The sequence below is a fragment of the Anabrus simplex genome, chromosome 7 (genome assembly GCF_040414725.1).
Source record: "Anabrus simplex isolate iqAnaSimp1 chromosome 7, ASM4041472v1, whole genome shotgun sequence".
Taxonomy (NCBI): Eukaryota; Metazoa; Arthropoda; class Insecta; order Orthoptera; family Tettigoniidae; genus Anabrus; species Anabrus simplex.
Window position 1 is genome coordinate 215,211,465 of NC_090271.1, and position 22,134 is coordinate 215,233,598.

The following is a 22,134-nucleotide window of genomic DNA, read 5'->3' on the forward strand; positions in this document are numbered from 1 at the left end:
CCCCAGCATTTGCCTGGTGTGAAAATGGGAAACCATGGAAAACCATCTTCAAGGCTGCCGACAGTGGGACTCGAGCCCACTATCTCCCCATTACTGGATACTGGCCGCACTTAAGCGACTGCAGCTATCGAGCTCGGTATTTACAAAAGTAGGACAGATACAGTATGGCTACAAAATTTAGAACCTTACTCAGTTGACAGGATTCCATACTCCCGCAAACTGTGTAAATAAATTTAGAAGACACGAAACCAGTAACGAAAGAAAGATTTCTTTTTTTGCTATTGGCTTTACGTCGCACCGACACAGGTAGATCTTATGGCGATGATGGGACAGGAAAGGCCTAGGACTGAGAAGGAAGCGGCCGTGGCCTTAATTAAGGTACAGCCCCAGTATTTGCCTGGTGTGAAAATGGGAAACCACGGAAAACCATCTTCAGGGCTGCCAACAGTGGGGTTCAAACCCACTATCTCCTGAATACTAGATTCTGGCCGCACTTAAGCGACTGCAGCTATCGAGCTCAGTAGAAAGAAGTTTAACATTGAGAAAATCAAATAAAATAAAACAAAACAAGCAGGAAAATTAATTGACTGGCTTAGCTAAATCGTGACACCTTCAAAATTTCACTAGTGATGAACTTAAAATAACCGAAACGAGAATCTTGATGACCTGCAAACCAACTATGAATTTAACCTAAATTAACAGCTCAGCATAACGACACCGAAATAAACATTTGAAGAAAATTTTCCCAGTAATCATTTCTACAATAATAAGGGACATTATTTTCCATCTAAGCACCTAATATTGGGCCAAAGATCACAGAAGAATCTCATATCAGAAAGATGTCATGAGCACAAGTGCAGATCTATAACCCGTAAAATTTGCCAAAATGGCCTCAGCGAACGTTGGGCTATTAATATGGTGAGTATGTTTCACCCTACGAGACTATCACAGTCAATGTAGACCAAACGATTCCAACTGAGGTGCTCTCACGGTCCCGGCCGGCCCCGGCCGCAGCCCCAGTGCTGTGCTATAGCACCGTAGACGTGGTGGGGGAAGCAGGGGAAGTAGCAGAGGCAGAACCACAGGTCGTCAAGTCAGCGCGCAGCTTATGAAAACAATATTATTTATGACAATTCTGTGAACACATAAACAAACAATTTATTCTGTGCATACATTGTGTTCGCCTTAATGTACATGTAGCGCTTAAATCGATTGTTGACATCGTTTTGCGGCAACTAATTTACCAATATTTACAATCGATTTGGCAGTAGAAATTCTAAGTACAGTCTCTAAGACAGCATCAGACAGAGAAGTCCTAGTTCTACATTTATTTAAATTAAGAATTGAAAACATCTGTTACATGCATAAGTTGTACCAAACATTGACGTAAATTTTAAGGCAAAAGCATGAAGTCTGGGAAATTCTTGTGCATGAACACCTCTGTAAAATGAAATTAAATCACCGTTGTAGTGGTAGTGCCTGTCTTTTAGGATTACGTTGCACTGTAGTTTTATCAGCTCTGTTTGGAAATATGATGGTGATTTTTCAGGACGCGCTGTAAATGGGGTCATAAATATTTCAAGTTGAGGTGCCATGTCATTCATTTCTTTGAATCGGGCATTGAATTCATCGTGCACGTCTGATAGTCTCAAAGATTTTCGTGAGTAGACAAATGTAATGATTTTAATGAAGTAAAATTGTCAAAATTTTCAGCTTCAAGATGTCTTTTCCATAACAAACTCTGCATGTTGAAAGTCTTAATTCTATCACATATGGTGCTCATCATTGAGTTTCTCCCTTGCAATGAAATATTTAAATAATTTAAATAAGACATTATGTCCGCGAAGGAAACGAGGTCAGCTACCCATTGTTTATTCCGCAAAGTTGGTTGTGGAGAATCTTTCATTTCTATGAACAGAGAAATTTCTTCAATTATTGCAAAGAAGGTTGCTAGCACTTTCGCGCAACTTAACCAGCGCACAATACAACAACAGGGGATGTCGCTACATTCTGTCTCGAGATATTTTAAAAATCATTTGAACTGCCGATGGTTCAAACCTTGCTTTCTGCAGAAATTTACACATTTTGACACAGTATCCATAACAGATTTAAAGTTGCAAAAGATTTTTGCACATAATTGCTCTTGATGTAAAATGCAATGTACTGCGTGGAGTAGTTGAGGAAGGAGGGGAACGGTGCTGCTGAGTGCAGCGCTGGTGCGCCCCAGCAAAGAGTGCTCGAGTTGGAAAGGTCTGATGTAGACCTTTCCTAGCAAGTATAGGAATACACGGGTAAATAAATATACGTGACAAAGGAACAGAACTTACGCGATTGGAAAGCTCAGTAAGACAAACTAGGAAACTTTCACTCAGATTAAGAGATACACCTACACAAACTAATGTTGGGTATTCAGTCCAAAGGCTGGTTTAATCCTCCACAGCTATGCCAACAGCTGTCATAGATGGCCTAGGCATCACTGAAGAGGCGTACTAGGGAAATGAGGGGTGAGATAGTTTCCCGTTGCTTTTCTCACCGAGTCAGAAGTTGCTATTACATATCAGTCTGCCAAGCCCACTGAAATGCACACACCAACTGACCCTATGAGTGACATTTTCATACCATTCATAACGGGGACTGGCTGCATAAGGAATGGTATTACTAGCATCGCTCATACCTCAGTCACTTTCATACTGTCAAAGCCAAGGATGAGACTGAAACAAGTCAATGAAAGTAACAATTTATTCTAGCCCACACCAGAAGACATAGAGCACTGTAAACACTACATCTCGCCAGCAAGGGCATCACAAACTAATAATAATAATAATAATAATAATAATAATAATAATAATAATAATAATAATAACATTGAACCCAAAAAAATAATAAATAATATTGACACTTACTATGAATCAGGGAATAGTAAAATAACACAGTAGCAGTGGTTACACATCAACACATGGGAACACCATGGTAGATAATAAATTCGCAAAATCAAACCATACATGAAGAAAAACTTACAGGCCTAAAAAACAACGACTAAGGACAAGAATGTGGAACATGCAGGAGCCCTATTGTGGTCTGCAGGAAGGTATGACGTTATGGGGAAGAAAATTTACGATAAATCACCCTTGACTTAATATATTGAAAATAACAAATGAAAAATTACAAGAAACAAGTTAAATGACATAACAACTGATACTTAACTCACAAACCAAGGATATTTAACTAGACCTTAATGACAGATACAGATCTAATAAACAAAATGAAAACATAACCAGGATGCATTAGTAAATTTGTAAAACCAAAAATTTAACATTGTAAGTTTATACTGAATTACAAAAAATCTTGTCAATAGGTGACTGTCTTTCAAAAACATAGTCATTCAGAAAGTGAAATTAGTTATGATGCGAATCTAGGGCAAACTCTGACACATTGAATTTAAGATATGGAAAATTTACATTAAATGAGAAAATACCGAAACACAGAAAGAATGAAATAAAATCAAACATAATCAGAAAACATGGAAATAGCATGGAAATAGCACTTTCCAATAAAAAGGGAAGGGATCCCAAGGGGAGCCCTCGAGCGCAAGCGCTCGCTAGGGCAGTCGGATGTAAAAGACGCGGCCAAATCGCATAACACACGCAAAGCGGCTGAAGGCCGGAAATTGACAAATCACGATCCACCAATAGGACTCTGTTCCACTAGATTCCCGTTTTTTTTCGCCAACAAGAAAGTCCGTTATTTTGGCCAATCCAATTGCATGATCATATATGGTCATTTCCTAACCTGCTGAAGGAAGAGGAATTGCATCACCTTAACTCTCCACGTGCAGTACCTACTGGTCCGAAAGTCATGTACCGCATACATTAAAGCACAATGTTACAATTGTTGACATATAACATATACAATGATAATAACCTCAATAATTCTAATTTTTTTAATACAATAATAAAAAAGTAATTTTCAATAAATTCTTAAAGAAATTCTTTTTCTTGATGTTTCTTAAACTAAAAGGTAAATAATATAATTTCACAAAACACAATGTTTATTTCCAGTTATCCGTCCCACCACCGGCTACACAAATAATTAAAATTTTTCTTTAAAACATACATACCAAGAAAACAAGACATTTTTCATCTTAACACACATGAAAAAAACAAACAACCTCTTTTTAAAATATAATATTAAACTTTGAAGTACAACAAATAAACATGTGAACATACAAAGATAACATACGGTACTTCTTTTCTTTTCATTGTACAATTTTTTTTCAAAGTTCGTCCAATTTTTCTCAAAGTTTGACAAATATTTCTTACCATGACAGACTGGAATTTCTGACTTGATTAATGCCATGGCAAGATGGACACTGATCTTATGCAATGACTGCTGTTTTTCAGATCCTGAAGCGAAGGCGTTTATCAGAGTAGTTCACTTAGGTTTCGACTTGCGAAGTTCAATGTTCTTTACATGTTTGCTGTACTGGATGTGCTGGTTTATTCTTTTTCTTTGATGCTTGTTATCGATTGCAATATTTACTTCGCAGACAGCACATCGAAGAATGATCCCATCAGTTTCAATAAATTGCATCATGTATTCTTCTGAAAGTGCATACAACTTCTCGTTCTTAACCTTCCTCATGATTTTGTGTTATGAATAAGACATTCTGGTCTGGACTGTTAAAAACACTAACCTGTTAAACTGTTGCAGCATCATTGTTTGCAGCTGCAGGTTGGCCATTCTTGCCGGGGTTGGCCATTGTTGCCAGGATATGAATTACTGGTTGTTTATATAAAATACATTTGAATGTTTGTTTGTTTGTTTGTTTGTTTGTTTGTTTGTTTGTTTGTATGTTTGTTTGTTTACTACTGTTGAAAAATTCTTTAAATCTGTTCCGAGGGGAAAACAGATTATGTCTAATCTTTAAAAATACACATAAAAGTGGAGGTAAATGTGCTGAAGTAGGAAATAAAGGGAAAAGGTGGAAAAATGTAGTAATCTCACCAAAGAGATGCAACAAATTGTGTTTATTTTGCTCCACTTCATGTCTCAAATTACATATATTGACCTATCTGTACAAAAATAGCTGCAACCTAAAATCCTTTCACTAGTAATAATCTTTTTGTTCCTCCAAGAAACAAGCAATACATCCTTGTCTTCCTGAAAGTAATTTTTCCCTATTTGAGAATTGCCTGGTGTTCCTTTAGATCTTTCGGGACACCCCTATTTGACCGTATTGTTCCACATATGGCACTGTTCTGTTCACGTAATTGTTTTGCGAGTCCAACGCTGTTGTAATAATTATCCACATACAGTGTGATTCAGCTGCCCCTTCCAATGTAGTTTTATGCAACCCAAATATTCATTCCATCCTGAAAACATCTACCCTGCTGGTATGCTCAGACATCGAAACTGGATATCTTGGTATTTGGTATTTACCGCCTCACCATGATAGGACGCCAGTATTAAACACTGGAAGACATGCGTGTGCCTTCCCTGTGTTTACATATTCAAACATCATACCGATGCAAAAATATTTGAACAATGCAGGATTCAAACCACTGCTGACCCATTCCGTCGATTGCTAGGCGAACGCCTAACCACATCCACTACGCTACACTGCTGGAAACATGCTGGTAGTACAACGAGAGCAGAGTACGTACACCATCCTGTTTGGTGTTAGACATTAATTACTGCACTGTTGCCTAGTTTTATCCATTGATTCCCCTCTTTGTTACACTCGGTCACGAGGCACGACACATTAACATAGTAAAAGGACATTGCTACATGATTTCAAGGTGCCATATTTTGCAAACGGACGATATAACATTTTGCTAGGGTTCAGAATTATGTGCAAATTGTGCTCACTGAATATTATTACCATACAGTATGCCTGCAGGGGAATAGCACCCCTATAACCATGTGCACATTAGTTGGGCTGGAGCAAACGATATAGGAAGGGGCTGCTGAATCACACTGTATACTGTATACTCCTGACCAAGATCATTTTCAAGCAGATGAAAAACCGTGCTTTGTAAATTCGCACCTCTTGCATCACATATCATGAGTTTACAGATATACCCCATGTTAGACTCACAAACCATCCTCACTAAAATTCTGTATTTTATTATTTTACCCGGAATCTTAGGCACCCTCTCCAGGCTAGCATTCCCTCATCCAGAGCAATTTTCTGTTTGGGGGTATAAAGCTTTGTAAATCTGTCACAAAGTTTCTGTAAAATGGGTCTTATGCTATATCATCTGGCAATGCTGTGCTTGTATTCACTGTTGTCACTAAAGTGGAGAAATGGCAGGATACTTTCGAAATGATTTCATGACATGGTTTTTGAGAAAATAGGAGTGAAGAAAATTGAATCTTCTGTCCAGTACATTCTGAGAGATGGTTTACTATGATGCCATTAGTGAGCGTTAAACCCAGAACTTGTCTCATTTCTGAAACCATCACTGGACTCCAGGTTTGTGTAAGATAGTGTTTAGAGAAGGGGCGTGGTGCAGCACTGATTACCTGACTGGCATACAGATTTCTTTGCTAGCACAGGTATTCAAAAAATTCAGCTGTGAGAAATAGATTTACTAATGAAATCTCGTTAGTGTTTTCTGTTTCGATATTTAGACCTGGTTTAGCCATAAATGGGATAGTAGCGGGGCGATATAAAGGTGAGCCTTCAGGTACTGCGCTTTCTGTCACGTGTCTAGGTGAATCTTCTTCACTGTCATCACTGTCACATTCACTTAGTTCAGGAATTAGTTCCTCACCTGAGTCTTCATTGAATAGGATATGGGCAATTTTGTTAACACTAATATTGTCCCTAAACGCCATGGTTACACTTCAGACTGTGATTAATTCACATGCTTCTGCAATCACAAAATAACTACACAGCTAGCTCGGCCAGCACTAGCCTTCATTCAGAAACGGAATTTAAAAATGCATTGGAAGGAAAAATCTCGAAGGCCATGTGGTTTCTGGTGAGTAGAAGCATTCATAAGGGTATTATCCTCATCTCTCTCACACATTTGTCACAAAAATAAACCACTGTTGCATAGGAACGGCTACAATTCAAGGTTGCGCCTATCCAGAATAATCAGATCAAAAATTAGATGTATGGTTTTTCAAGCGTTTGCTCTATTAACCAGCATTTCATCTTAGGTCTGGCACTAGACTCATCAGAGTGGGATGTGTCAGACCCTACCCACTGAAGCTGGGGTGTATGCAGGTGAACTTATCAAAAGCCCATTATAAGAGGCACAGTCTGATAACTGCATACGGGAGATAAAACTCCACAATGGAATTAATGCCCGCCTAGCAATTCCGAATGGAAATTCTAAGTTCCCATAGAGGGAATTAGATATTAGATATTTTTCCACCTTGCAGCATATGGTGGAAAAAATATCTAATTCCCTCTATGGGAACTTAGAATTTCTATCCAGGATAACTCGGATACAGTCCAAAGCATGGACATGCGCTATAGGCAATAACTCTGATATGGGTGTGAATGTGTTAAGCTGGCTTGGGAGACTGATTACCGCGGATCAAGTGCAGATACATAATCACCTTGATTTTTTAAAAAGAAAATACTCTAACGTATCCAAAATATTGGCAACCTGTACATAATCTACATAGAGCAGTGATGCAGTTTGACTTGGATGAAGAACATAATAGTATTTAATAGGCTTGGAAGCTTGAACTCTAAGATCCTTTTCCATTTATGCTGAAGTAAACTTTTTTAAGATGACTAGTCAAAAGAGCCAAATGAACACATTTATTTTCTATATACTTTATTTACTCACCTATAACACCTATAATAATTGAAAATTATTGGGGGGAAAAAAGAATTGGGAAAAAAAAAACTGCAAAAAATCTTTCAGGTAACAAGGCAGCAAGTGGAACATTTCAGTTAATGGTAAAACACAAGGTTCTGCACCACCAGTGCATTGGCCACTCTTCTCCCCCACCCCCTCCACCCTAAATTTCTCAATACCCTTCTAGATTCTGAGCTCCACATCCTGCACGGCCGCATGTGTTATGTAATTGGAAAGTGTTCAGTACATAACCAGGAGTGAAAATGAGCAAGAGAACAAGTTTTATGGCATCCTTCAAGTTGAATGTGCAAGAATGTGCAGAGAGTAAGGAATTTCAAGTTACCCAATTGCAACAGTCAAGTTTTAGGGAGGAAGGGGGTCTGAGATTGCTCTTGGTAAACTGTCAAAGTGTAGTAAATAAACAATTAAAATTCGGTACATTGATGGAATCTTATGAGACTGATGTGGTGATAGGAGTGGAATCATGGTTGAGAGAAGGGGTGGGTAATAGAGAAGTATTTCCAGAAGGGAACACAGTCTATCATAGAGACCGAGATGATAAAAAGGGAGGGGGTGTTTTTTCTGGTGAAGGAAACTTATTGTTCACATGAATGGTTTACCGATGAAAGGGATGAAATATTAGGTATAAAATTAGTTTGTGATAATATGAAGGGGGTGGGAATTATAGGAACATACAGGCCTGGAAGAGAGGAAAGAGACATGGAAATATTTGAGAAAATAATAGATTATACTCATAAAAACAATAATAATGATATGGGTTAATAATTGGGGGAGATCTAAATTTGCCTCAAGTTGAATGGAATGGAGCTGCAAGTGAAGCCCATGAACAGAAACTGGCAAATAAGTTAATTTGGGAGGGAGGATTTACACAAGTAGTACAAGAACCGACTCGTCTCCATAACTTACTAGATGTATTCTTGGTTAAACCATGGGAAATTGTTGATAAAACTGAGGTAATTGAAGGAATAGGAGACCATAAGGCTGTAATAATGGATGTAGGACTTGTACCATAAAGGCTTAATAAGAGGGTTACACAACACAAGAAATTGTACAGAAAAACTAAAGTTGATGAATTTGGGACTTACCTTAAATCACAATTCAGTTGTTGGATAAGTGAAGGGAGTAATGTGGATACACTTTGGGCTAAATTTAAAGGAATCATTTGGGAAGGAGAGAAGAGATTTGCACCTGTTAAGAAGGCTAAAATGACCTCAGACCCTGTTTATTATACAAGGGAAATAAGAAAATTAAAAAGAAAATGTAGAATAGTAAACAGAAAAATGAAAGAGGGTAGGGAGAGTAGAGAAACTAGAAAACAGCTAATGAGGAAACTGAATAGAGTGAAAAAGGAAGCAAAAGAGAATTATATGAATGGCATACTTCAAGAGGGTAATGACCACAAAGGGAAATGGAAAAAGCTGTATTCATATATCAGGAATCAAAAAGGAAAAGGAATCCAATATCAATATCAATCAATACCGATCTGCATTTAGGGCAGTCACCCAGGTGGCAGATTCCCTATCTGTTGCTTTCCTAGCCTTTTCCGAAATGATTTCAAAGAGATTGGAAATTTATTGAACATCTCCCTTGGTAAGTTATTCCAATCCCTAACTCCCCTTCCTATAAATGAATATTTGCCCCAGTTTGTCCTCTTGAATTCCAACTTTATCTTCATATTGTGATCTTTCCTACTTTTATAAACGCCATTCAAACTTATTCGTCTACTAATGTCATTCCACGCCATCTCTCTGCTGACAGCTCGGAACATACCACTTAGTCGAGCAGCTCTTCTTCTTTCTCTCAATTCTTCCCAACCCAAACATTGCAAAATTTTTGTAACGCTACTCTTTTGTCGGAAATCACCCGGAACAAATCGAGCTGCTTTTCTTTGGATTTTTTCCAGTTCTTGAATCAGGTAATCCTGGTGAGGGTCCCATACACTGGAACCATACTCTAGTTGGGGTCTTACCAGAGACTTATTTGCACTCTCCTTTACATCCTTACTACAACCCCTAAACACCCTTATAACCATGTGCAGAGATCTGTACCCTTTATTTACAATCACATTTATGTGATTACCCCAATGAAGATCTTTCCTTATATTGACACCTAGATACTTACAATGATCCCCAAAAGGAACTTTCACCCCATCAACGCAGTAATTAAAACTGAGAGGACTTTTCCTGTTTGTGAAACTCACAACCTGACTTTTAACCCCGTTTATCAACATACCATTGCCTGCTGTCCATCTCACAACATTTTCGAGGTCACGTTGCAGTTGCTCACAATCTTGTAACTTATTTATCACTCTATAGAGAATAACATTATCCGCAAAAAGCCTTACCTCCGATTCCACTCCTTTACTCATATCATTTATATATATAAGAAAACATAAAGGTCCGATAATACTGCCTTGAGGAATTCCCCTCTTAATTATTACAGGGTCAGATAAAGCTTCACCTACTCTAATTCTCTGAGATCTATTTTCTAGAAATATAGCAACCCATTCGGTCACTCTTTTGTCTAGTCCAATTGCACTCATTTTTGCCAGTAGTCTCCCATGATCCAAATGCTTTAGACAGGTCAATCGCGATACAGTCCATTTGACCTCCAGAATCCAAGACATCTGCTATATCTTGCTGGAATCCTACAAGTTGAGCTTCAGTGGAATAACCTTTTCTAAAACCGAATTGCCTTCTATCGAACCAGTTATTAATTTCACAAACATGTCTAATATAATCAGAAAGAATGCCTTCTCAAAGCTTACATACAATGCATGTCAAACTTACTGGCCTGTAATTTTCAGCTTTATGTCTATCACCCTTTCCTTTATACACAGGGGCTACTATAGCAACTCTCCATTCATCTGGTATAGCTCCTCCGACCAAACAATAATCAAATAAGTACTTCAGATATGGTACTATATCCCAACCCATTGTCTTTAGTATATCCCCAGAAATCTGATCAATTCCAGCCGCTTTTCTAGTTTTCAACTTTTGTATCTTATTGTAAATGTCATTGTTATCATATGTAAATTTTATTACTTCTTTGGCCTTAGTCTCCTCCTCTATCATGACATTATCCTTGTAACCAACAATCTTTACATACTGCTGACTGAATACTTCTGCCTTTTGAAGATCCTCACATACACACTCCCCTTGTTCATTAATTATTCCTGGAATGTCCTTCTTGGAACCTGTTTCTGCCTTAAAATACCTAAAGCCATTTCTAACTCTATTTCTTTCCAGTCTGCACCTCCTTCTTAGTCTCTTTATTTCTCTATTATAATAAGGTGGGTCTTTACCATTCCTTACCACCCTTAAAGGTACAAACCTGTTTTCGCATTCCTCAACAATTTCTTTAAACCCATCCCAGAGTCTGTTTACATTTTTATTTACCGTTTTCCACCGATCATAGTTACTTTTTGGAAACTGCCTCATGCCTGCTTTATCAGCCATATGGTACTGCCTAACAGTCCTTCTTTTAAGACCTTCCTTTCTATCACATTTATTTTTAACTACCACAAAAACAGCTTCATGATCACTAATACCATCTATTACTTCAGTTTCCCTATAGAGCTCATCTGGTTTTATCAGCACCACATCCAGGATATTTTTCCCTCTGGTTGGTTCCATCACTTTCTGAATCAGCTGTCCTTCCCATATTAACTTATTTGCCATTTGTTGGTCATGCTTCCTGTCGTTCGCATTTCCTTCCCAATTGACATCTGGCAAATTCAGATCCCCCGCTACAATCACATTTCTTTCCATGTCGTTTCCCACATAGCTGACTATCCTATCAAATAATTCCGAATCCGCGTCAGTGCTACCCTTTCGCGATCTGTACACTCCAAATATATCAAGTTGCCTATTATCTTTAGAAATGAGCCTTACACCTAGAATTTCATGTGTCTCATCTTTAACTTTTTCGTAGCTTACAAATTCTTCTTTCACAAGAATGAACACACCCCCTCCCACCCTTCCAATCCTATCTCTACGATACACACTCCAGTGCCGTGAGAAAATTTCTGCATCCATTATATCATTTCTTAGCCATGATTCAACTCCTATTACAATATCTGGTAAATATATATCTATTAAATTACTTAATTCTATTCCTTTCCTTACAATACTTCTACAGTTCAACCCTAACAATTTTATGTCATCCCTACTTGATTTCCAGTTCCCTGTTCCCTTATCACCGCTCCCTAGGCTGTCCCGTTTCCCTGAATGTACCTCCCTATTACCCTTCCAAACAAATTTCCTAACTTATACGTACCACTGTGGTTTAAATGAAGGCCATCTGAGCGCAGATCCCTATCTCCTACCCACCCATTAGGATCTAGAAATTTCACTCCCAGTTTCCCACATACCCACTCCATAGTCTCATTTAAATCCCCAATCACCCTCCAGTCAGTATCCCTTCTACACAGTATTCCACTAATAACAATCTCCGCTTTCATAAACTTCACCCGTGCTGCATTTACCAGATCCCACACATCTCCAACTATGTTGGTACTTATATCAGCTTGCCTTACGTTGTTGGTACCAACGTGAAACACTACCACCTTCTCCTTCCCCTCCTCCCTCTCTTCTACTTTCCTCAACATCTGCCTCAACCTAATTCCTGGATAACACTCTACCCTGGTACCCTTTCCTCCACACACTTTCCCCACGTGTCTAACGATGGAATCCCCAATGACCAGAGCGTCAACCCTACCCTCCTCATTTGACCCCCCTCCCCTCCTGGTCAGCCCTATCTTTCCTGATAGCTGCAGAAGCTACTTCCTCCTCCCTTTTCTCCTTCCCATGACCCTGTTCCACCTGTCTTTTCCTATCCTCTAAACTACATTTTCCTTTCCTACCTTTTCCCTTCCTCCTACTTCCACACATCAGCAACAGTTCCCTGTCCCTCATCTTCCCTCTGTTGTTCTACCTGGAGTGACTCGTACCGATTTCGCACAGACACCTGTCCTGAATTCTGATCCTGAATAGAGCCCTTAGCCTGCAATCTCCTTCCCCTTAGAACATTAGACCACCTGTCTTCTACAACTCCTCCCTTTCCTTCCCCTCCCTCTTGTACACCTACTGTTTCCTGTACATTGTTTGAGGGAGTCCTATCTTCCTTCCTGTCTTCTGTGAGAATCCTAATTATTTCCCTCAAACTTTCCAACTCCTCCCTCATACCCCTCAATGCCTCGCCACACCGACAGTAAGTACACTCGCGCTCCTTAGCCATTCTTTACGGGGGGGAAAATGAAATTAAAAATAAAATAACTTATTTGCAAAAAGTAAATAAACAGCAATGGTGGGAGAAGTGGGTGAACACTATTTAACAGATACTGAAAAAGCAAACCTATTTAGTAGGGAATTCAGAGATTCAGTAGATGATCGTCAGGAGTTGAAAACCAAAACAGAAGATACAGAGGGAGAGACACAGAGGGAAACAAGAAGCTTCTCATTCACAAATTAAGATATTTTCAGAGAAATCCAACTGCTTCAGCAAGGAAAAGCAGCAGGGAGTTATCAAATTACTGGGGAGGTATTAAAGACAATGGGGTGGTACATAGCGCCTTATTTAAAATTTCTCTTTGACTATGTCATAAATAATAGTGTAATACTAAAAGAATGGAAGGAATCTATAATAATATCAATTTATAAAGGAAAGGGTGATAAAAAGGAAACCAGAGAACTACAGACCAATCAGCCTGACCAGTATAGTTTGTAAAATACTGGAGAGTTTAATATCAAAGTACATCACAGGGATATGTGACGATAAAAATTGGTTCATGAGGAGCCAGTATGGATTTAGAAAGAAATTTTCTTGTGAGGCACAACTGGTGGGATTTCAGTAGGACATATCAGATCAATTGGATTCAGGAGGTCAGTTAGATTGCATAGCCATAGATCTTTGCAAAGCCTTTGATAGAGTGGAACATGGAATATTATTTTAAAAATTGGAGGGAATAGGATTGGACGTAAGGGTTATACGTTGGATAAAAACATTTCTAAATTCAAGGGTTCAGAAAGTCAAAGTAGGAAATAATGTATTGCAGGAAGAGAAATTTTGGAAGGGAATTGCACAGGGTAGTATAATCGGTCCGTTACTTTTCTTAATATACGCAAATGATTTAGGGAACAATATAACATCAAAAATAAGATTGTATGCAGATGACATAATTGTTTATAGGGAAATAAGTAACATTGAGGATTGTTCAGAATTACAAAGGGACCTTGAAAGTATCCAACGATGGGTTGAAGAAAATAACATGAAGGTTAATGGAGGCAAATCAAATGTCACAACTTTTACAAACAGGAGCTTTAGAACTGAATTTGAATATACTTTGGATGAGGTAGTTATCCCAAAAGATGGCAAGTGCAAATACTTAGGTGTGAGATTTGAAAGTAATTTGCACTGGAAGGGTCATGTTGATGACATTGTTGGGAAAGCATACAGATCGTTACATGTCATAATGAGGTTGTTTAAAGGATGCAATTAAGAATTAAAAGAAAAAAGTTACTTAAGTATGGTTCGTCCATTATTGGAATATGCAAACAGTGTTTGGGATCCTCACCAAGAATACCTAATAAAAGAAATAGATAGTGTGCAGAGGAAAGCAGCAAGATTTGTAACAGCGGATTTCAGGAGAAAGAGTAGTGTATCAGAAATGTTAAAGGAACTTGGGTGGAAAACTTTAAGTAAGAGAAGGGAGAAAACTAGACTTATAGGATTATATAGAGCCTATACAAGATACAAGAGAAGAAGCATGGGGAGATATCCGTGAGAGGCTTCAGTTGGAAAATAATTATATTGGTAGAACTGACCACAAGTACAAAATTAAAAGGAATTTTAGCAGAAGCAATTGGGGTAAATTTTCATTTATTAGGAAGGGTGTGAAGGAGTGGAACAGTTTACCAGGGGTAGTGTTTGATCCTTTTCCAAAATCTGTACAGATATTCAAGAAGAGAATAACATACATACATACATACATACATACATACATACATACATACATTCTCATTATAGACTCTTATGCCTTTCAGCGTTCAGTCTGCAAGCCTCTGTGAATTTACTAAACGTCGCCACAATCCTCGATTTGCAACTAGTGTTCTGGCCTCATTTATTTATATACCTCTTATCTTTAAATCGTTAGAAACCGAGTCTAACCATCATCGTCTTGGTCTACCTCTACTCCTCTTACCCTCCATAGCAGAGACCATTATTCGCCTAGGTAACCTATCCTCCTCCATTCGCCTCACATGACCCCACCACCGAAGCCGGTTTATGCATACAGCTTCATCCATCGAGTTCATTCCTAAATTAGCCTTTATCTCCTCATTCCGAGTACCCTCCTGCCATTGTTCCCACCTGTTTGTACCAGCAATCATTCTTGCTACTTTCATGACTGTTACTTCTAATTTATGAATAAGATATCCTGAGTCCACCCAGCTTTCGCTCCCGTAAAGCAAAGTTTGTCTGAAAACAAACCGATGTAAAGATAGTTTCGTCTGGGAGCCGACTTCCTTCTTATAGAATACTGTTGATCGCAACTGCGAGCTCAATGCATTAGCTTTACGACACCTTGATTCAATCTCACCATATTACCATCCTGGGAGAACACACAACCTAAATACGTGAAATTATCGACCTGTTCTAGCTTTGTATCACCAATCTGACATTCAATTCTGTTGAATTTCTTACCTACTGACATCAATTTAGTCTTCGAGAGGCTAATTTTCATACCATACTCATTGCACCTATTTTCAAGTTCCAAGATATTAGACTGCAGGCTTTCGGCGCAATCTGCCATTAAGACCAAGTCGTCAGCATAGGCCAGACTGCTTACTACATTTCCACCTAACTGAATCCCTCCCTGCCATTTTATACCTTTCAGCAGATGATCCATGTAAACTACGAATAGCAAAGGTGAAAGATTACAGCCTTGTCTAACCCCTGTAAGTACCCTGAACCAAGAACTCATTCTACCATCGATTCTCACTGAAGCCCAATTGTCAACATAGATGCCTTTGATTGATTTTAATAATCTACCTTTAATTCCATAGTGCCCCAGTATGGCGAACATCTTTTCCCTCGGTGCCCTGTCATATGCTTTCTCTATATCTAAGAAACATAAACACAACTGCCTATTCCTCTCGTACCATTTTTCAATTACCTGGTGCATACTGAAAATCTGATCCTGACAGCCTCTCTGTGGTCTGAAACCACACTGGTTTTCATCCAACTTCCTCTCAATGACTGATCGCACCCTCCCTTCCAAGATGCCAGTGAATACTTTGCCTGGTATACTAATCAATGAGATACCTCGATAGTTGTTGCAATCCTTCCTGTTCCCTTGCTTATAGATAGTTGCAATTACTGCTTTTGTCCAATCTGAAGGTACCTTACCAACACTCTATGCTAATTTTACTACTCTATGAAGCCATTTCATCCCTGCCTTCCCACTATACTTCACCATTTCAGGTCTAATTTCATCTATTCCTGCTGCCTTATGACAATGGAGTTTATTTACCATCCTTTCCACTTCCTCAAGCATAATTTCACCAACATCTTTTTCCTCCTCCCCATGAGCTTGGCTGTTCGCAACACCACCAGGATGATTTCCTTTAACATAGAGAAGATGTTCAAAATATACCCTCCACCTCTCCAGTGATTCTCTGGGATCTATTATGAGTTCACCTGAATTACTCAAAACACTGTTCATTTCCTTTTTCCCTCCCTTCCTAAGATTCTTTATTACTGTCCAGAAAGGTTTTCCTGCTGCTTGACCTAGCCTTTCCAGGTTGTTACCAAAATCTTCCCATGACTTCTGTTTGGATTCAACAACTATTTGTTTCGCTCTGTTTCTTTCATCTACGTACGAATCTCTGTCTGCCTCGGCCCTTGTTTGGAGCCATTTCTGATAAGTCTTCTTTTTACGTTTACAGGCTGCTCTCACTTCATCATTCCACCAAGATGTTTGCCTTTTCCCATCTTTACACACAGTTGTTCCAAGGCTTTCCCTTGCTGTTTCTACTACAGCATCCCTGTATGCCACCCATTCACTTTCTATATCCTGAACCTGCTTGCTGTCTACTGTTCGAAACTTCTCACTAATCATATCCATGTACTTCTGTCTAATTTACTCATCCTGGAGATTTTCTACCCTTATTCGTTTGTAGACAGATTTCACTTTCTCTACCCTAGGCCTAGAGATTCTTAGTTCACTACAGATCAGATAGTGGTCTGTATCATCAAAAAATCCCCGGAAAACTTGAACATTCCTAACAGATTTGCTGAATTCGAAGTCTGTTAAGATATAGTCTATTATGGATCTGGTACCCCTAGCCTCCCATGTGTAGCGGTGAATAGCCTTATGCTTGAAGAATGTATTTGTAACAGTTAAACCCATACTAGCACAGAAGTCCAGCAATTCCAATTCCCATGAGCTTCCATATCTTCCCCACATTTACCAATCACCCTTTCGTATCCTTCAGTTCTATTCCCAACTCTCGCATTGAAATTGCCCATTAGAACTATTCTATCCTTGCTGTTGACCCTGACCATGATGTCACTCAATGCTTCATAAAACTTGTCAACTTCATCCTCATCTGCACCCTCACATGGTGAATACACGGAGACAATTCTAGTCCTAATTCCTCCAACTGACAAATCTACCCACATCATTCGCTCATTTACATGCCTAACAGAAACTATGTTGCGTGCAATGGTATTCCTGATCAAGAGCCATACCCCAGACTCTGCCCTGCCCTTCCCTTTCTAACACCTGTCAAGTACACTTTATAATCTCCTATCTCTTCCTCGTTATCTCCCCTTACCCGAATATCACTTACTCCTAGCACATCCAGATGCATCCTCTTTGCTGACTCAGCCAGTTCTACCTTCTTTCTTCCATAAGCCCCATTAATATTGATAGCTCCCCATCGAATTCCATTTCATTCGCCAAGTTGTTTCCAAGGAGTCCCTCGCCTGTCAATTGGGAGTGGGACTCCGTTACTCCCATAGGTCCGAGGCTTGCTTAAAATGTTCTGAGCTCAGTAAATTCATGAAGTAGGATGCTACCCTACTTGCACATAGTCCAAGTAAGGATCTCTCCTCTAACGGGTTATGGACCACCGGTGAATTGTATAGTCCTAGCCGCCTGAGCACAAGGAGGGGCATGACTTGGAATATGTCCGAGATCCCCACTCCCATTCCATAGCAACTGGTATCCCGACTCTCAGGACCACTTACTAGGCCACTCAGCCGTTTCCCATGGTTCACGAACTAGGACATGACTACAGTATCCCACAAACTTAAACAGCAACAGAGAAAATAAATGAAGTGTTAGAGGGCATTCGACCAGTGCAGGTTATTGTAAATAAAAAATGTGTGTGAATAAATTAATTCCATCCCCTGGTCTAAGGAGTTTGGGCAGCCAAAATAGGGGACTGCCTATAGGGGTAAAGTACAATGGGGACTTCGAGGGCCCTGGGACCGCTACGGTAGCTCTGAAGGCCCTTCAGGAACTCTGAAAAGTGGTGGCAAAAGGGGCTCTGGTTAAGACGCAGCAGGTCGTTATGCTACTTAGGTTCCAAAATGGGTAAAAAAAAAAAAAAAAAAAGTAAATAAATGCAATGTAAAGTTTAATCTTATACCAGTTGTATAGTATCATTTGAAGTAATTCCACATACTGTATATGAGTTGACTATATTTGTAAGTAGTACAGGAAATATTATAAGTAGAATTTTGTAAACAATATAAATTTATTAAGGATGAGCTGTGTGTTTAATAGAAAAAATTGTTAGCGTAAATTGTATAATATTGTATTATAGGAAAATTTTCTTCTCTTGTTAATTTAATGTTTAGTGCTTGACAATAATGTATTTTAGTGTACCATTTGCCACTGAGGTAGACACCTCATTTGCAAATAAAGAGATTTTGATTTGATTTTTGATATACTGCAGGAAGTCCAGTAAGAGTGATGAGTCATATAAATATGAAGTGCAGCCACTGAATGTGATTTGTTATTGGCATAAAAAAAATAAAAAAATAAAACCAGACTTTCGATGACCTTCTGACAACTTCAGCAAAGCCTATTCAGTGGCTGCATAACTAGTTCACATTTGTTAATTTATATGAAAATCCACAGCCTGTTTCCAGTCATTTGACAGGGTAAGGAATGGAATGAATGAAGCCCCCATCTAGCAGTAGAGGATAGAAATTGTGCTGGCTGCCAAAGCCTGTCACATTCCTCTGGGGCAATGATTAATGACTGACAGGTAAAATGCTATTTGCTTTATATCGCACCAACATAGATAAGTCTTATGGCGACAATGGGATAGAAAAGGGCTAGGACTTGGAAGGAAGTGGCCATGGCCTTAATAAAGATACAGCTCAAGCATTTGTCTGGTGTGAAAATGGGAAACCACGGAAAACCATTTTCAGGGCTACCAACAGTGGCGTTCGAACCCACAATCTCCTGGATGCAAGCTCACAGCTGCCTGCCCCTAACCGCAAGGCCAACTTGCCTGGTAACAGTTGAAATGAAATTATATTGGAGAGTGTTGCTGGAATGAAAGATGACAGGGAAAATTGGAGTACCCGGAGAAAAGCCTGTCCTGCATCCGCTTTGTCCAGGACAAATCTCACGTGAAGTGACTGGGATTTGAACCACGGAACCCAGCGGTGAGAGGCCGACGTGCTGCTGCCTGAGCCATGGAGGCTTTACATTTATTAATCTATATATTTACTAATATTTGCAACATTTTTGTTTTGGTTTTTATTCTGTTCTTTTATTTTTCTCCATTGCACATATCTCTCTCGATTTCTACTCTGTGTTTTATCTTCACTTTTCATAGCTATTCTGTTTTGTAAATTCTTTGTTGTGTTTTTCATCATGTTATTCTTACTCAATTTGTGCATGGCTTAAGTTGTACCACAAGCTAAATATATAAATTTAAATGATGGGAAGGAACAAACAAGTGCAATTCAAACCATATAGAGAAAGACAGGAACATCAAAAGGAACACGTAATGGGAAGAGAGAGAAAGAAAAATGTAAAAGGACAATCTTCACTTCTTCATACAGTGCCACCTTTTTTTAACAGTTTTATCCTTATGATTAAGTATGGTGAATGTTAACAAAACAAAAACCAAGATAATGAAATGTACTTCGGATGGTAAACAGGATGTTAATGCTTGGTTGGAAGGAGAAAAATTGATTCAAGTAAAACCAAACCAAACCAAACCAAACCAAACCAAACCAAACCAAACCAAACCAAACCAAACCAAACCAAACCAAACCATACCAAACCCCATGGCACTACAGCCCTTGAAGGGCCTTGGCCTACCAAGCGACCGCCGCTTAGCCCGAAAGCCTGCAGATTACGAGGTGTCGTGTGCTCAGCACGAAGAATCCCCTCGGCCTTTATTCTTGGCTTTCTAGACTGGGGCCGCTATCTCACCGTCAGATAGCTCCTCAATTCTAATCACGTAGGCTGAGTGGACCTCAAACCAGCCCTCAGGATCCAGGTAAAAATCCCTGACCTGGCTGGTAATCGAACCCGGGGCCTCCGGGTAAGAGGCAAGCATGCTACCCCTACACCATGGGGATCAGTTCAGTTATTTGGCAAGCATCATTACATCTGATGGGATGTGTGAAAAGGACGTCAGTTCTCGAATAGCCCAGGCTAAAGAAGCTTTCAAGAAAAAAAAAAGCCTGTTGACCTCCAAGGCAATATCCCTACCAGTAAGAATTTCATTAAGAGCTTCATTTGGAGCATTGCGACCTATGGCTCTGAAACCTGGACTCTATTAAAGGCTGATAAGAAGAGAATAAATGCATTTGAAATGTGGTGCTGGCATCAAATGTTACAAATTCCCTGGACTCACAGGCTAACAAATGAAGACGTTCTCAAGAGAGCTGAAGAAACCATCAGTCTAGAGAAAATGATCGCGAAAAGAAGATGTTGCTGGATAGGTCATTTACTCCGGCATTCATCATGGTGCACCACACTGCTTAAAGGGAAACTGGAAGGAAAAACTAGAAGAGGACGATCAAGAGCAGGGTTCCTCGATGGCATTAAAGGGCGACGTCCATATCAACTAATCAAGCAGCTGGCTCAGGATAGAAGGTCGTTGGACGAGGACAGTCATGCTAACCACCAACCATCAGGTTGAGGAGAGTGAGAGAGAGAGAGAGAGAGAGAGAGAGAGAACTCTGAGCCCACATTGCCATATTTTCTTTTGATGAAATTAATCAGAACATTAGAATTTCTGATTCAGATAATTTTGCAATTGCTTTTAGCCGGTCAATGTACTTTGCAAGGAATCCAAATTAACTGAGCTCAATAGCTGCAGTCGCTTAAGTGCAGCCAGTATCCAGTATTCAGGAGATAGTGGGTTCGAACCCCACTGTCAGCAGCCCTGAAGATGGTTTTCCATGGTTTCTCATTTTCACACCAGGCAAATGCTGGGGCTCTACCTTAATTAAGGCCACGGCTGCTCTCTTTGTGCTCCTAGCTCTTTCATGTCCCATCGTTGCCATATGCCCTATCTGTGTCGCTGCGACGTAAAGCAATTTGTAAAAAAAAAAAAAATCCAAATTAAGAAAGCTGAGTGACAATTTTTTTTTTTTCTTGGATATGAGGATATTGTTTGTTTCTTTGCATGATTGAAGTGTTGTTTAATTAAATATGTTTTGTTTCAGGCTGTTTTCAGAGGACATGATAGGGATAGAACAGGATTCTTAAATTCCTTCGAGTTGCGCCAAGCCTTGAATTCTGCTGGCTATAAACTGAACAATCAAATTTTGAACATCTTTGGTCACAGGTATAAGGACAAGAATGGAATGATCAGCTTTGAAGATTTCCTTGTGTGTGCTGTCAAATTAAAAGCAATGATTGGTAAGTATCTTCTTAATAAATAAAGATAATGGTACTAAACGAAATATTAATATATTACTGAAACTCTTACTATTTGATTGTGCGAGGTTATTTGGTGGAGAGTGATAGCTGAGAAACTAGTTCTTACTAAGACAGCCATGGTTCAGTGTACCAATTACTTCATAAAACAGAAGACTTTTTTTTTCTTTCACAGAGAAGTTTCCATTTGCATTAACCTAAATATACACCGATGAGCCATTACAACCACTTAACTAATACAGTGTAGGACTACATCTAGCCTGCAAAACCATCACTACTCGGTGAGACATCAATTCACTGAGGATGTAGAAGGTATCCTGTGACATCATATACTACTCACACACTACTAGCGTGACAGCAAGTCTTCCAGAT

The 22,134-nt window shown here is 39.2% G+C and overlaps 1 protein-coding gene across 1 annotated transcript in view; it reads left to right on the forward strand.

Annotated features, from left to right (window-relative positions):
* Positions 1 to 22,134, forward strand: part of LOC136877780 (calpain-B-like) — a gene marked incomplete at its 5' end in the record, with an annotated part of 257,610 nt that overhangs the window by 229,276 nt on the left and 6,200 nt on the right. The window contains 1 exon segment of the mRNA XM_068228743.1: positions 21,549 to 21,744. Within this exon segment, the coding sequence (XP_068084844.1) occupies positions 21,549 to 21,744 (196 nt within the window).